Here is a 15,158-nt window from a genome sequence, read left to right as displayed (position 1 = left end):
TGTTTTAGTAATTACTTACTTATTACAATAAAGTGACTGCTTTCTTGGACAGAGGAAAAGGATACACAGTAATATGCTTGGATTTTGCAAAGACTTTTGATAGAGTACCTCATGATAGTTTGACAGTCAAACTAGAGCAGATGGGGTTGGATATTAGATTGATGCATTGGATTGGAGACTGGCTATCTGATAGGTATCAACAAGTTGTGTATGGGGGAGCGATATCCAGGAAAAGGAAAGTCACTAGTGGAGTGCCTCAGGGGTCTGTTTTAGGTCCATTGCTGTTTAACTTGTATATTAATGATATAGGTAAAGATTTGGATGGAGATATTCAGTTGTTTGCAGATGATGCAAAGTTGGGATGAACCATTAAGTGTAGTGAAGATGTTGTGGCCTTACAGAAAGACTTGAATAGATTGAGTGATTGGGCACGGAAATGGGGATATGAGTTCAATGTTGCAAAATGTAAGGTTTTAAAATTTGGAAAACAAAGATGGGATGCAGAATTTATGCTTAGTGAGAATATATTGTTGGAGGTAGAGGAAATAAGAGATCTGGGGGTGATAGTGGATAAGGATCTAAAATTTAGGGGACACATTGCCAAAATTGTGAAGACAACACAAAGGCTTCTGGGAATGATGCGGAGGACACTGACGTGTAGAAGTAGGGAGATTCTTGTTCCATTGTATAAGGCTTTGATTAAGCCACACATGGACTATTGTGCCCAGATTTGGTCACCAGGTTTTCAGAAGGATGAAGAGATGTTGGAAAGGGTCCAAAGGAGACTGACTAAGGTAGTTTCTGACCTCTGGAATGTCGAGTATGAGGAAAGATTGAGATGTTATTTTCAGAGTCTGGTGGACAGGAGGAAGAGGGGGGAGATATGATAGAGACCTACAAGTTGGTAAGGAGTTGTTATAGGATCAATGCTGGAGAAGTTTTACAGAGAATAGTGGGAGATCAGGGGAGAACCAGGGGTCATCCCTGGAAACTGTATAAAGAGGGTGTGAGTAGGGGAGTGAGAGGCAGGTTTTTTTCGTGCAGAGTTGAGAATGATTGGAATGCCTGAGAATGTGGTGTCTGCAAAGAGTTTGAATGTGTTTAAAACACTGTATGATGAGCTGTGTGTGTATGTGTGTGTGAGTGAGATAAAAGGACCTCCCAGATGAGTCTTTAACTCCATGAGGTCTTGGGGTGGTATTAATAATAATAATAATATGAGCATAATCCTTGAGGAATGTGGTTAAATAGCTGTTCAAATATGCTTAAAAATGCATGTTGAATCCCAAGTTCTATTAGTGTTTTAGTTTGAAACTAGTATACAATACATGCACTGACATAAGAAAGATACCCACTAATGTTAATGAAACTTACACTGCTGTCCAAAAGTTAAGGATAAACTACAGTTTCACCTGTATAGTTATGGTCTTTCTGACTGTAAAAGGTCGGTTAAAATGGACTAACGAAGAAAAAAAATTTGAATTTTACAAAATTTTACAAGCAAATTTCTGCAAATTTCTCTATTTTTGGGACAACATATCTTTGTGAACAAACTTTTTCCCGAATGAAATATATCAAATCAAAATACAGGGCAAATTTATCTGATAAACATTTGAAATCCCTACTTGTAATTAGCACTTCAAAATATGAACCTGAGTTTAATAAGATTTCAAAAACACAAACACAGTTACATCGTTCATATTAATGATTTTATTATAATTTGTGATAAAAATGAGAATTTGTTGATAGTGTTCGCTGTCATTAATACGATAATTTAATCTTGCATACTCTGTAATCAGTTTTTATCTGCTTTCAATAAAACTCATATCTAGTTCCCGAGTTTTTTTTTTTTTTTTTTAATTACAGCCCGCTAAACAGTGCTGAAGTACTCAATGTAGCCCTCACGGCAAAACGTTTGGAGACCACTGGTCTAGAGCAATGGAAGTACACTATTTCCACAGTGCTACAAAGCACTTCAAAAATATATTTATAATGTAAATATATTTTTAGTGATATCTGATATCAGTTTAGCATACACATTTGGTCCAAATCATTGCTTATGTTAGAAAATTTAAATAAACAGTTACACATTACTGTTTGTTTGATTTTTTTTTAGACAAATTTAGCTCTTATATCATATTTGAATTTTATATTTTCCAAGGACTAATACCAGTCTGTGGACAGCCACAATTCATGAAATGCCGGTGTAGAATGTTATATGAATTCATTCTACTACATGTTCGGCCTAAGGTTTACAAGTTGTGGTCCACAGAAGATGTAGCTTGTCAGTTCCATTCAAGTGGTCCACAGAACAAGTGAATTAAAAAAAAAAATTCAAGCTACATTATAAGAAAGGTAATTGGTATTTAAGAATACCGTTGATCTTACTCACTGCAAGTCTAAGTAATCAGGTCAAGGGAAAAGCAAACTGTTTTGTTATACCTTTTTTTTTTCTTCTAAGACCTGTATTATAACCAAAAACCACTGTAACAGTTATGTGCCACCTCCAAGGCGTCCAAGGACTCATCTCAGGAGGGCACGTACTCCGCTCCACTACATACATCTGCCTCCCCTACTACTTAATTCTCTTACTACACACTCAACTACCATCTATCACTGCCACAACAGTATTTTTTTGTCTGTAGATTGTGTGTGTTCTCAAAGCCAATTTGCCTGTATGCGGGATGAAAAACCCGGCTACCTCCATATCAGATCGGCTAACTCACCTGCAATTGAAAAAGCTCATATAAAGATTCCTCTCGTAATAGCGAGAATTTAATGTAGGCCTTTTCCAATTGAAGGACACAACATACCGTTGTTCTTCCAATTGCACTACAGATGCACTTAATACCATTAGCAAGTTAGCGCACATGCACTACATAATATATCCATAGGAACTGAATGTTTTCAGATAAATTATTACCTTCTCTATCTCTCACATACACACCATAAAAAAGTGCAAACCAAGTAGAATAGCGTATCAGAGCTAATGTAAGTAAATAAACTGGAAAAAAAGTATGCATTTCTTACTTTCACATTCATCATAAGAATCTCCTTGACTAGGGGGCCCATTTTGGTTTGAGATATTCAACACCTGTTTCATGTTTTCCGCTTTAGTTGGTAATGATATCTCACACTGATCACCCATTACTACAAACCCACAAGAAAAGTCAGAAGGTTGTGGCTCTTTATCCATTAAAGCCCAGATCATATCTTCGATATTTTCTAAGAAAAATAAACAGATTAGTACTCATTCTCAATAAAAACAGGATGTCTGTTTTCTTCAAAATCATAAAATAAAATAACTTGTATGAAAAGATACCCTTTATTATTTGCCAAAAAAAAGTTTACTAATTATAGATTAGTAATAAAAATTATCACTACTAATATAATAATAATGAAACAAATATCGACCTTTTGTGAAGAACTTTGTTAGCGTGTTATTTCTCAAAGGACTAAACAATATACAATAGACACTTGATTTTAACAACCTAATCAGTTTGTGAGAAGAAACTGTCTTAAAGCAAGCCATCATAAATCAAATCCACATGTTCCATACACTAGACATAATGAATTGGAGTTGCATTCCTGTAAATATAGTTTGAACTCTATAATACAATACAATATAAACTTTTTGTGTATTCTTTCAGATGGTACTCATTGTAGAATGGGAAAACTTCAACATGGAACATGTCTCATCAATTTCGTTCTGCATTTCTGAGGGCAAAAAAATTTCATGCTTCTCTTCTAACATTAGTGGATTCCACTTCTTTAATGATTCTCAAAGTATTCTCAAATTTGCTTTTCCTCTTTCTGGATAATTTGAGGTCATAAATATGTTTGCACTATACTGTAAAGAATTACCTAAATTGAAAATAAATGAAGAAGCAAGGCAAATTACAATTCATTTTAACTGTTCCCTTTCACTCTGGATTTGTGAAGTAAACCAGACATAGGAACTAAGAGCGACAGTTCTTTAAAATGCAAATATGTAAGTAATATTTTGTGATATAAACTCAATCATTGGATAAAAAATAAACCATGTTGGTTCAGTTATTAGAAATCATTCATATTAATTATTAAAATATTTTATTTACAACTGTGTGCTTCTCTGATTGGACATTTCATACAATCATAATATCACTCATTAAAGTAATGGGAGTATAAAGCTGGGAAGTTTACTGTGTAATTATGCAATGCAATTATAACCAATTAAAATTATAAATACACCCATAAACAAAATGTATTGATTAATTGCAAAAGTTATATTCTTGTACACTGATCTTTAAAAACTAAACAAAGAAATTTTATATAAATTTAAAATATATTGATCTTTGTTAGAAGACTGACTTTAATAGTTTCAGTCAAATTTCATGATATGAAAAGAATTTTCTAGACTTTCTCCTAACATAATTTATGCCAATTCAGCTGTATAACAAAAAGACATGGTGGTTATTACACCAGAGATAAAAACGATCAGTTCATCTTGGGGGTTATTTAAATTTTTTTTTCTCATATAGAATTTTGTAATATAGTTCTGAGTTCTAAATATATAATTTTGTTCTATATAATTTTATCATACAAATGATATAAGACAGAAAATTTGTGTTCAGGAAAAATAAGCTAATACTGAATGGAAGCTTTTGTAATGCAGAAAACTGTTGGAACATTTTTTTCAAATGGCAGGTACACCACATTATACCTATTAAATAACAAGAAAAAAAATTTGTATAAAAATACACAGCAATTACAGGAAGTTTAATTATTTATTTATATTCAATATTTTCTCTCCTTAACTGAATACAATCACATCATTCATACAAATTTTCATAATGCTACTCGTAGGGTTCTAGAGTATAGCATCGAGCTTGGCAGTCATGCTCTTAAACGAACATCATTTGGATTTTGTTTATAATTTCAGAAAGATAAAAACGTTTGCCAGTACTAAATCCGGAAGATGTGCGTGTGTTCAGGCACCGTGATAGTTTTTTAACGCAAGAAACTATTTCATGTTTCAAACAATGTACGGGGGGGGGGGGGTAATGATGTAATTTTTTCATGTAGTACTGTCATATTCTGTACACCCCTTGAGGGTACATGGCAGGAATTTGATGATGATGAACAATGTACAGGCAACATTGTCATGCAACAACACCAGCTGACACCATTAGCCCTCCAGAACAAATTTCCTTATAAACAATTCAATGAATGTCAAAGAAAACAATCAGCACTGTTTTGACTTAAGACATCCGCAGTTGAACCTTTTGCTGTCTAGGAGTTCGGCAACTGCTATTCCATACTTTGCCATTTTGTTTTCAGATCATATTGCAAGAATTCATCACCAGTCACGATTCACTATAAAATGGCATGATCTTGATCAACCATTTCCATGAATATTTCACAGCAAGAAACAATATGTTCTCTCCCTACTCAGAAGTTAAAGAGTTATTTATTTCATATTAGGTTCCCTCCCTCCCTCCCCCCATCCCTAAGGATGGGTTGAGCCCTCCTAACGAGGGATTACGTATGTATTCTATGACCGTTGACCGTCGATCTGTGTTTGTTCACAGGTCTGGTTTTGCCTGTTCTGAGAAATGAAAAACCAGAGTTTTTGGGTGAAAAAATCCACCACCTCCATATGAGACTGGCAAACTTACCTTTAGTTGAAAGAGACCAAATAAAAGGTTCCTCACATCACAGATGGGAAATCAAACTAGGTCTTTTCAGCCAAAGGACTTCGTTTATACTGAGTGAGCTACAGAGGCTCTAAAAAAATGTGGTACTAATCAGGAACAAATCTTTCTTTTCACTAAATTTTCCAGCAGCATTTCATGGGCTATTTCCTTTCTGATATTTAATTTCTATGCAATGATCTAAGTGATGATTCAACAATTGATGTTGATGAGCTCGAACTTTTTTTTAACATTTTCAGTGTTCCAAACCTAGACAGGTCTTCAGTCTTCCTCTTTGCAAGTCATCTTCTACTGAATCCTTACCATCTCAAATTGTGCACACTACTTAAAATTTCATGCATGTGATAGGCAGTCATCTGAGTATAATGTATTTTACAATCATTAAATGTTTTTCAGATGGATTTGTGTAGTTTAACATAAAATTTGATCACCATTCACTGTTCCATTTTCATATTTTTGTTATTGGCACTGATGTAGCTATCACAACAGTCCACTATATGCTCATTGGAAAGTGCAATTAAAAGGATGTACTATTTTGTCCAATTTTATTTATAGTAGGTATCATAAAAAATCTGTCATTATTTAATGGGGACACATACAGAAGGAACGTACTTTTCGGAGGATTAAGAAATTTTACTTACCTACCTACCTACCATCTGGCGTTACAGCCCACTGTGAGCCTTAGCCTCCTGTACAACTTGCCTCCATAATCTTCTATGCTTGACTAGTCTTTCCCAGCCTTTCACTTTCATAGTAGTCAAGTCTTGGATTACATTATCAATCCATCTTAATCTCGGTCTTCCTTGTTTCCGTGTTGCATATATCTTTTCTCTCAGTATTCTTGGCATACAGAAGTCTTCCATTCTCTCTACATGACCTAACAATATCTTCTTCTTTTGGAATCTGACTAATTTCTTTGTTGTACCATATTCTCCATACACTATTTTCTTCAACAGAATAAAATATGAAAACTATGAATAAAAACTCATTCATAGTTTTAATCCCAGAAATAATGGTGCCACTGTAATTAAACTAGAATAACATGAGCTAAGATTGAAAATTGAGCCTGTGGAAATGGGTTTGCATCCATAGCAGTAGCCCACCTGAAGAAAGCTGTTCTAAGTTTGATTCTAGTTGCTGACTAGAGGAACTTTTTGTAAGCATTCTTCGACCAATTTCTGAAACTATCTCAGGTATGAACAATTAGGGATTTCTCCCTTGAGACTCTGGTTTTTAAACCTGCATTTCAAGAAAAACTAATCTGAGAATTCAAAGTATTGTGGCCAATAATACAAGTCTTAGGATTTAGAACCGCAAGTTTGTCTAAATAATAAAGGTTTTATTCATAATTGAGACCTATCAGTAAATGCTTGAAAGGTGTCCAGTAGCTGGTTGACCACTAGTATTAAAAAAAAAGTTACTTAGGAATAAAGGAACTCTGCTTACAAGTTGAGAAGTAAAAAAGGCATTAAAAATTCATTTTAAAAAATTATTTACCAACATTTATGCAGAAGTGAAAGCAATTTAATAAATAATTTATAAACAAACTGATACTTGGTAAAATCTGACAGTTTGATATAAATTTGGTAAAATCTGAGGATTAATTGTACTTGTAATAATAAGAATGAAACACAGAGGTTCACTTACCTCTTTGATTATCATTAAAATCCTCTTTGCTGTGCTCTTGCTTTGTATTGTTCATCCCCTGTATCAGGTTTTCCACTTCTGATCGATCCAGTATTATCTGGATCTCTTGATCAATTATGGCAAAAGGGGAAATATCATGAGGTTGCAGCTCTTTGTTCATTGTAACTAAGTTTTTATGTATGGCATCTGAGGAAAAAAAGAAATGATTACTATTCATTACTATGTGAATAAACACAAGACACCCATCCTATGGTGTTTATTTAAGTATTCATCTGAGTTTGGTGGAATTATGTCAGAATTCCAGCGAATATCACAGCAAAGTATTTTCTCATGTCCAAGAGCATTTTGACAATTTTACTGAATAAACAAATTGATAGATGTATTGAATACATCTATTGTGAATTTTTTTTTTCATTTATGTAATCATTAGAATATAGTAATTCTATGAAGATCATTTATATTTGAATATCGTTACTACCTATTTTTATAGCACAGGTGATGATCTGATATTCAACATTGGAGGGTAAAGTGTACCTTCATATGTTTTTTGTTGCCAATAGTTCATTAACAGTAAGTGTTAATGAAGTTTTATGAAGGTAGTTTACAATTATAAACACGAATCAGAGCCAGATGGGTTCTAACCAAAGTGCACTGTCATTACATTAACAGTATGTGTTAATGAACTGAATACAAGTTTTGCTTTCACATTTCTGCAATGAATTATGGAAGCATGATGTCAACCTCTTCTTCATCAGTTGCAAAACATTGTGTGCGGGAGAAAAAACCCTGCAGTCCACACCCAAGACCAGCTAACTTGGCTATGTCTGATAAAGATCCTTAAGCTCCTCACATCAGCGATGGGATTTGAACCCAGGACACTCCTTTCCCAGGAATATTTGTGAAGCGTATAGCCACTAGGCTAACAGTGCAGACCATTAATATAATTCCCATAATCTCTTTCCTTAAACTCATTCACTCAAAAAGTGCTTATGTCACAATCTATTCCACTCATTCACCATTTTCCAAGGAGAAAATCTGGTTCTTGCACTACCCTTGCTAACCATGTCTGGACAATTTCTAGGTTTCCTATTGATTCCTCCTTCCTTGTTGTGTATCCAACAGTGTAATACACAGCTTGTAACCTTCAGAATGATGTCATAAAATAAGAATAACTTGACACTTTACTGGCTTGCTTTACACTTCATTAATCTAATATTCATTATCCTTTGTTCACACTGTCAATCTATTTTTTTATGCAACTTACATCCAAAAAAAAAAATGTAAAACTATAGCATATTAGTACCATGATGACATATTATGCCAAGTAACTAACTTACTTTAACCACCTTACCGGCCATTTTGGATCAAATACTCGCCCTCATACGCTTCGTATCCATCATATATTTCAATGTAATATCAATGGTATTACAATTTTAATATGCACTTCGCATCCATGATAACCTTGACATCTAAGCCAGTAGCATGGTTAAACCTAATTTAGCAAACGACAGTATTTAATCCTGCCTTCATAGTCTTGGTGTATGTTTTCAACTGCATGTTTTCGCTACTCGATTTGCTTGTTTTGCACAAAACAAAAGAAATGTGGCTTTCCAGGAGTGAAAACTGCTATTTTTATTTTAAATCTACAATTGAAAAAGTTTTATGAAGGTAGTTTACAATTATAAACACGAATCAGAGCCAGATGGGTTCTAACCAAAGTGCACTGTCATTACTTCTTAAACTGTGGAGGTATTTAAGTAACTTTTTCACTTTCTAGTCTAAGGAGATGTTTAAATTAGTATTTAATTAAATCAGTGAAATGTAAATAATAGTTACAGAAAAAAATTTGCAATGGGTACAATTTTTTTTTCTCCCCACCTTACCATGCAGCAAGTGTAAATCTCTTTTAGATAGCAGCACAAGCAAAGACTAAGATTAAAAACTGAATTCATGGAATCATTTATTTCCGTAGTTGTCAAATACATAGGTATAAATTCAAAGTAAAGTATTATATATTTAATTATATTTAAAAATTGCTTCAACACATTTAAACATCTTCATGTCCATAGGGTGAACATGAAACAGTAACGTGGATGAAAATCAACAGATTTTATCAATTTGTTTATCACCAAAATCCTCTTCATTGTCCCTTTATTGGTTAATGATATATCAATTTATGTTCACATATCTCACTCTTGGTGAACAGCTCTTCTTCTTCACGTGCAAATTTCGACAGCGTGCAATTAAAAATTCTCGCTTGCAAAATTTGCAACAATAAACTTTTCTCATTTTCTCGTGCAGAGTCATATGCTTTCTAAGGTAGCGGGCCGTCGTGTAGCGTCGTTGACATACCTCACACTGATGTTTTGCCCATGGCTTCTGACGGTGGTGCACTGGCCCATAGTCCTTCTCTTGAGGAAGGAAATAATCTAACATACAAAAAAAAAAAAAAAAAAGAATAGAACATCCAACCTCACACAAGAAAAATACGCAACTACTAATGGAGAAAAAAAAAACTTAACATCTTTTACAATTTTAGCACACTTTGTTGAATGTAGTTACCATAAAATAAAAATATTGTCATAAAACTGATTTTTATAATTATTTATTATAACTATTAGTAATACCAACATTTCTGACAAATTAAAAGATACCCCCTACTTTATTTTTAACAGATTTTTCAACATGTAAAATGTCTTTCACTTGTAAAAATAAAATAATTCTCTTAAGAATAATGCAAAACATTTTGAAAAAGAATGAAAAAAAGAATCCCCACCCATAATCAGTTTGAGAAATACTTATTAATCATATTAAACTGACATTTAATAAGTCAAATCTGTACAATACATAAGATTGTCTGGTTTTCATGGCTCTCTAAATGTTAAAAGTTTGTACTTCATAGTTGATTCATGTTGTATGTCCTTTTTATTCCACTGCTATCTATTCAGCAACATAGAAATTACTTCATATTCAGTCCATTTCTATGAAGAGAAATACAGCTTTACTATCAAATTACCAGTCAATTCTTTCCAAGTAAATGCTGCTTGGTTGGCCAAGTGGTTAGCACATCCACTCTCCAGCCAAAAGGCTGCAGGTTTGAATCTCACCGTGGGCATGGATGTTTGGGACTGTCCGTGAAAATACTAGTAGTTGTGAGGCAGTGGATGGCATTGTATTGGTGGATTCAGTGGTGAAGATAGAGAAGTGGTAGGGAAGCTGCCTTCTCTCAATGACTTCTTGGAGATGTAACATAATAATGGAGAAAACCATTAACACGCAACTTTTAGACTACCTGGAAACATCAACTAGTAACCAGTATAAAATCCACTAAAAAATCAATCAGAAAACCTATTTGTTTATGTAATGAGCTTTTGCGAAAAATGTCATGGAAATGTTTCTCTAAAGACTGTTTACTTCGTATATCTCAAAACGCATCTGATCATGTTTAGCACAAAGGCCTATTAAAGAGACTTCTATCACATGATCTTTTCCAACTGGCTTACCAGTTTTCTGTCCCAACACTCATTATATAGTGTAAGGTGGCCAGATTTTTTAGAAAAAATACATGAGGACTAAACAGTTTTTTGAAAAGACAAATGAACAAAACAGAACTTGATTCTTGATTGTCCACTATGCAATACAGAAAGTTTTGTTTTCTACAAATATCACATCTCTCCATGTTTGTTATCCGATTTTTTTAAAAAATAAAACTGAATTCCTTTTGTAAGTATGATTTCTTTTAAAAATCATCGTGCATAATATAAGGAAGCATGTAATTTTGCCTCTTTATAAGGGCTTTGATAAGACCACACCTGGATTACTGTGAGCAGATTTGGTGTCTCCCGGGTTCCAAGGGGATAAAGAAGCTGTGGAAAGGGATGCAAAGAAGAGTTACAAGCATTATATCCAGATTATGGGATTTAGAATATGAGGATAGAATGCGAGTATGTGGATTACAGACTCTGGTTAACAGGAGAAAGAGGGGGTGATATGATAGAGGTCTATAAACTTTTGAATAGGTGTTATAGCATTTCAAATGATGAAATTTTTCGTTATATGGAAGGTGGGGAGACAACACGGGGCCATCCATGGAAGTTACGGTTGTTCTCATTCAAGAAAGGGGTAAGAGCTAGGTTTTTCCTCTCAGAGAGCAGTGAGTGAGTGGAATAATTTGCCCTTAGGGGTAGTGAGTGCATCTAGTGTAAATGAATTTAAGGGAGGGTATGATAGCTGGGTTGGGTAATTTACAGCCTCCCTCGATGAATCCTTGACTCCCTGGAGGTCTCAGATAATAATAATAAAAATTTATAGAATTATTTCTCCTAAAACCACTCAATTATTGCTCAGCAGATAACAAACTTAACATTATTTAGTCTGATTTTTCAGTTCAGAAATTGTTATACATGCATGCATCTTGGACGAATGGCACCATTTACTAGAAATAAGTAAAGAAAACTGACATTTGTGACTTGTAAGAATGTAGCATATAATTGTAACTATTTTCCTGCTTAATATTTATTTGTTTATTATTTATTTAAAGCCTTGGACAAAACTGGTATATTTTGGAACACCAGGAGAAGTTATCCAAAGCCAGTCTTCTTCTTCTATCATCTATGTGGATGATGATGAGGCCGAATGAACTCTTTCCACTTCTGTCTGTTCCAGAGAGTTATCTAAAGCCAGTACTCATTCTCAAATGTTGCAGCTAATGCTGGTAATACATAAGGCTCTGATCTTCCTCTTACTGGTTCTCATATACATATCTTCCCCAGTTGACTGCAAATCTAATATACAGTTTTAACTATCTCTACATCCAGATCTGAAAACAATCTTCAGAGTTCTGATAATATTAACTTTAAACCTTGCAAAAATCCATTCTGTTTTGTTAGTTGCAAAAAAATAAGAACTACCTGCAACTCTCACTTTGGACAATACCCAAATATCTACGCGCTTGGCATTATTTTATTTCTTGGAATAACTCTCAAGTATAACTTCTAACATTTCTTCTAACAGCATCCATAAGATGAAATATTTTAGGATCAAACCTTCAATACCTCTTTGCATAAACACATTAGCATCCAAAAAAAAACTAGATATCCTCTTTCATCCAAGTAATTAATTTACCTCTAAATAGCTTTAACTACATAAATCACCAAACTATTGAACACTGTTTTCCATTGGAAATGGTGCCCTAATTAAGACAAGTGCATTTTCAATTTTTTTTAAATCTGACGCATTCGCCATTTATGAAAATTACCCCTCCCCAAAAGTATAAGTGAATTCCATTATCAAACATCCACTTCGTTTTGCTTAGGATGCTTCTTCTTAGGGCTGTCATGACTCTCATGAGTTTGACAACAACTTTAAAAAATGTGCAACACTTTGACAAGTGTTAAGCATAGGCAGGGCCATTGCCAGATTAGATCGCACCATGAGACGAACAATTAAATATCACCCCTGACAGATTACAAGACAAAAATATAAGAAAATCTCCAATTGCTATTTTGTTTTTATTACAAGAGAAATATTAATGTAAAACGATTGCATAATAATATTAATTAAATGTTTGCTCTACAGGGATATCGTACAATGAAACTGTTCATAAGCTCTTCTAAATTTAAATTATAAGCTATGTCCGCCTCTATTGATATAATTGCTAGACCAACCAATCTTTCAGTCATTGCTGTTCGCAAATAATTTTTAATCAGTTTAAGCTTGGAAAAACTTCTTTCCGCACTTGCTACGCTAACAATTCCTGTTAGTGTAGCGACAGCTGCCTCTATGCTACACTCTGTCGATGGTACTGAGCATAGGGATCCCATTACCTAAAGAAAAAATAGAAAATTAAGTAAATGTTTGTTGAAAAATAACATTCCTGCAAAATGGCTAACGGAGATAATCCCCATGTGCAAGCTACTGCATAGAGAAGGAATATAAAAAAAGTGCTTATTTCAGTGCAAAAGGTAGATTTTTTTATGTCACTACATACAAGTTTATCACCCAAATACTGCCTGCCATTGTGGATTGAAATGAGTGTCGCTCTACAGTTTATAGCTATTGTCTGTTTAGCAACTGACTTGCAAAATTCTTGAAATGTAACAATGGCTCATGCAAACTAGCTCCAGCACATTACTGCCTTAAGACCTCCTTTATAAATACTTGAACTTGGTAGACAAAAAAATGCCATTTAGTTGAATAATTACCAAATTTCTCATCAATTCACTGCACTCTTTCACGCAGATGCTCAGTTTCTGACTTGCATTTACTACAGATAGTTAATTCCTCTGTTCTCTTCTTAATCTGTGTAAAATGCATGAAGCAGTAACTAATTCCCATTCCTTTGCAAATGCCATTCCTGAATGATAGAATAAATTCTTGCAACACGGTTTTTGTTTTTTTTAATATATAGTAAATCTATGTCTAATGAGATGACTGCAAAAAAAGTAAAGATTCACAGATTGAAAATTAAATTTATGTAATTCATATATGTCAATGTTAGCGATAAAAAATATTTTACTTCCATTTAAAAATTACTCCAACACCATTTGGCATCTTCACTTTTGCATGCTGAACATAAATGCATAGATGTAACCAATGTTTATCATCATCTTACCAGTTTGTTTATCATCTTCTACTTTTATGTTACACTCAAGTTTACAGTGTTTCTTCTTCTTCATGTGCATATTCCATGCGTTTGCAGATAAAAATTCTCGCTTACATATTTTGCAAACAAAAACTTTTCTCATTTTCTGGTGTAGTTGCATGTGCTTCCTAAGGTAGCTCTCAGTGGTGTAGCGCCTTTGACATACTTCACACTGATGTTTTGCCCATGGCTTCTGACGGTGGTGCACTGGCCCGTAGTCCTTCTCTTGAGGAATAAAATAATCTAATGTAGAGAAAAATATTTAAAAAAAAAAAAAAATCAACTTCGCCAAAAAACTACTACTGGAAAAAAAAAAAAACATTTTTTTCAATTTTAGCATACTTTGTGCATGCAATTGGCATTAAATAAAAATATTGTCATAAAATTAATTTATTATAACTGTAATAATACCAACAATTCTGACAAATTAAAAAGATAGTCCCTGCTTTATTTTTGAATGATTTTTTTAACGTGCAAAATGTATGTTTATCATTAGCAAAAACAATAATTTGATAAGGATAATTATTATTACAACATGTTCACTTTATACATCCTTGTCATCTTCCCTATTACTTAATGTCCAATGACAACATAATGACACTACTATCAACACTATCTAATTTCCCAACATCAACATTATTTTTTGTTGGTAAAATGCATGCATTCTCAGGGTCAATTTACCTGTACATAAGAAATCAGCTAATGCCTTTTTATTCCTGTATAGGGAGTAGACGAGGGCGTTTTAGCCCTATCTAACTTTTGGAGACTGAGTGGATAATTCAATCTCCACTGGTACCCAATCAGAGATAGCTGGTCCAAGGCTATCACTAATTAAGCAGCACACAGTGAAGAGAATGGCTCAACAAGTGCCACACATAGGAAAAATAAACCTGTTATCTCCATATGGGATTAGTTAACTCAACTTGAAAAAGACCATATAAAGATTCCTCCTGTCATGATGAGAATTGAACACACATCTTTTCCAACAAAAGGTCGCAAATATTCTGCTGTTCTTGTAATGTAAAAAATATTTTGAAAAATAAAAAATAATTCCTGCAATTATTATGAGAAATACTAATTAAATGTCAATTCAATTACTAATAAGTAAAATTTGTACAATACATATAATATGGTCTTTGATTTCTGAAGAAATTTCTCCAGATGCTAACACCAGC

The 15,158-nt window shown here is 33.7% G+C and overlaps 1 protein-coding gene across 1 annotated transcript in view; it reads right to left on the bottom strand.

Moving 5' to 3' along the window:
• Window positions 1-15,158, bottom strand: part of LOC150109539 (uncharacterized) — a 51,736-nt gene that overhangs the window by 21,657 nt on the left and 14,921 nt on the right. The window contains exons 6-8 of the mRNA XM_090408884.1: window positions 13,954-14,226; window positions 7,341-7,526; window positions 3,031-3,225 (exon numbers count right to left, since the gene is read on the bottom strand). Coding sequence (XP_090265010.1) covers window positions 3,031-3,225; window positions 7,341-7,526; window positions 13,954-14,226 — 654 coding nt within the window. The remainder of the gene's footprint in view (window positions 1-3,030; window positions 3,226-7,340; window positions 7,527-13,953; window positions 14,227-15,158) is intronic.

The sequence above is a fragment of the Typopeltis vanoorti genome, chromosome 2 (assembly GCF_054136105.1).
Source record: "Typopeltis vanoorti isolate ZY-2024b chromosome 2, IOZ_Tvanoo_1.0, whole genome shotgun sequence".
Classification (NCBI taxonomy): domain Eukaryota; kingdom Metazoa; phylum Arthropoda; class Arachnida; order Uropygi; family Thelyphonidae; genus Typopeltis; species Typopeltis vanoorti.
The sequence above is the reverse complement of the archived record's forward strand: the minus strand, read 5'-3'. Positions and strand labels throughout refer to the sequence as shown.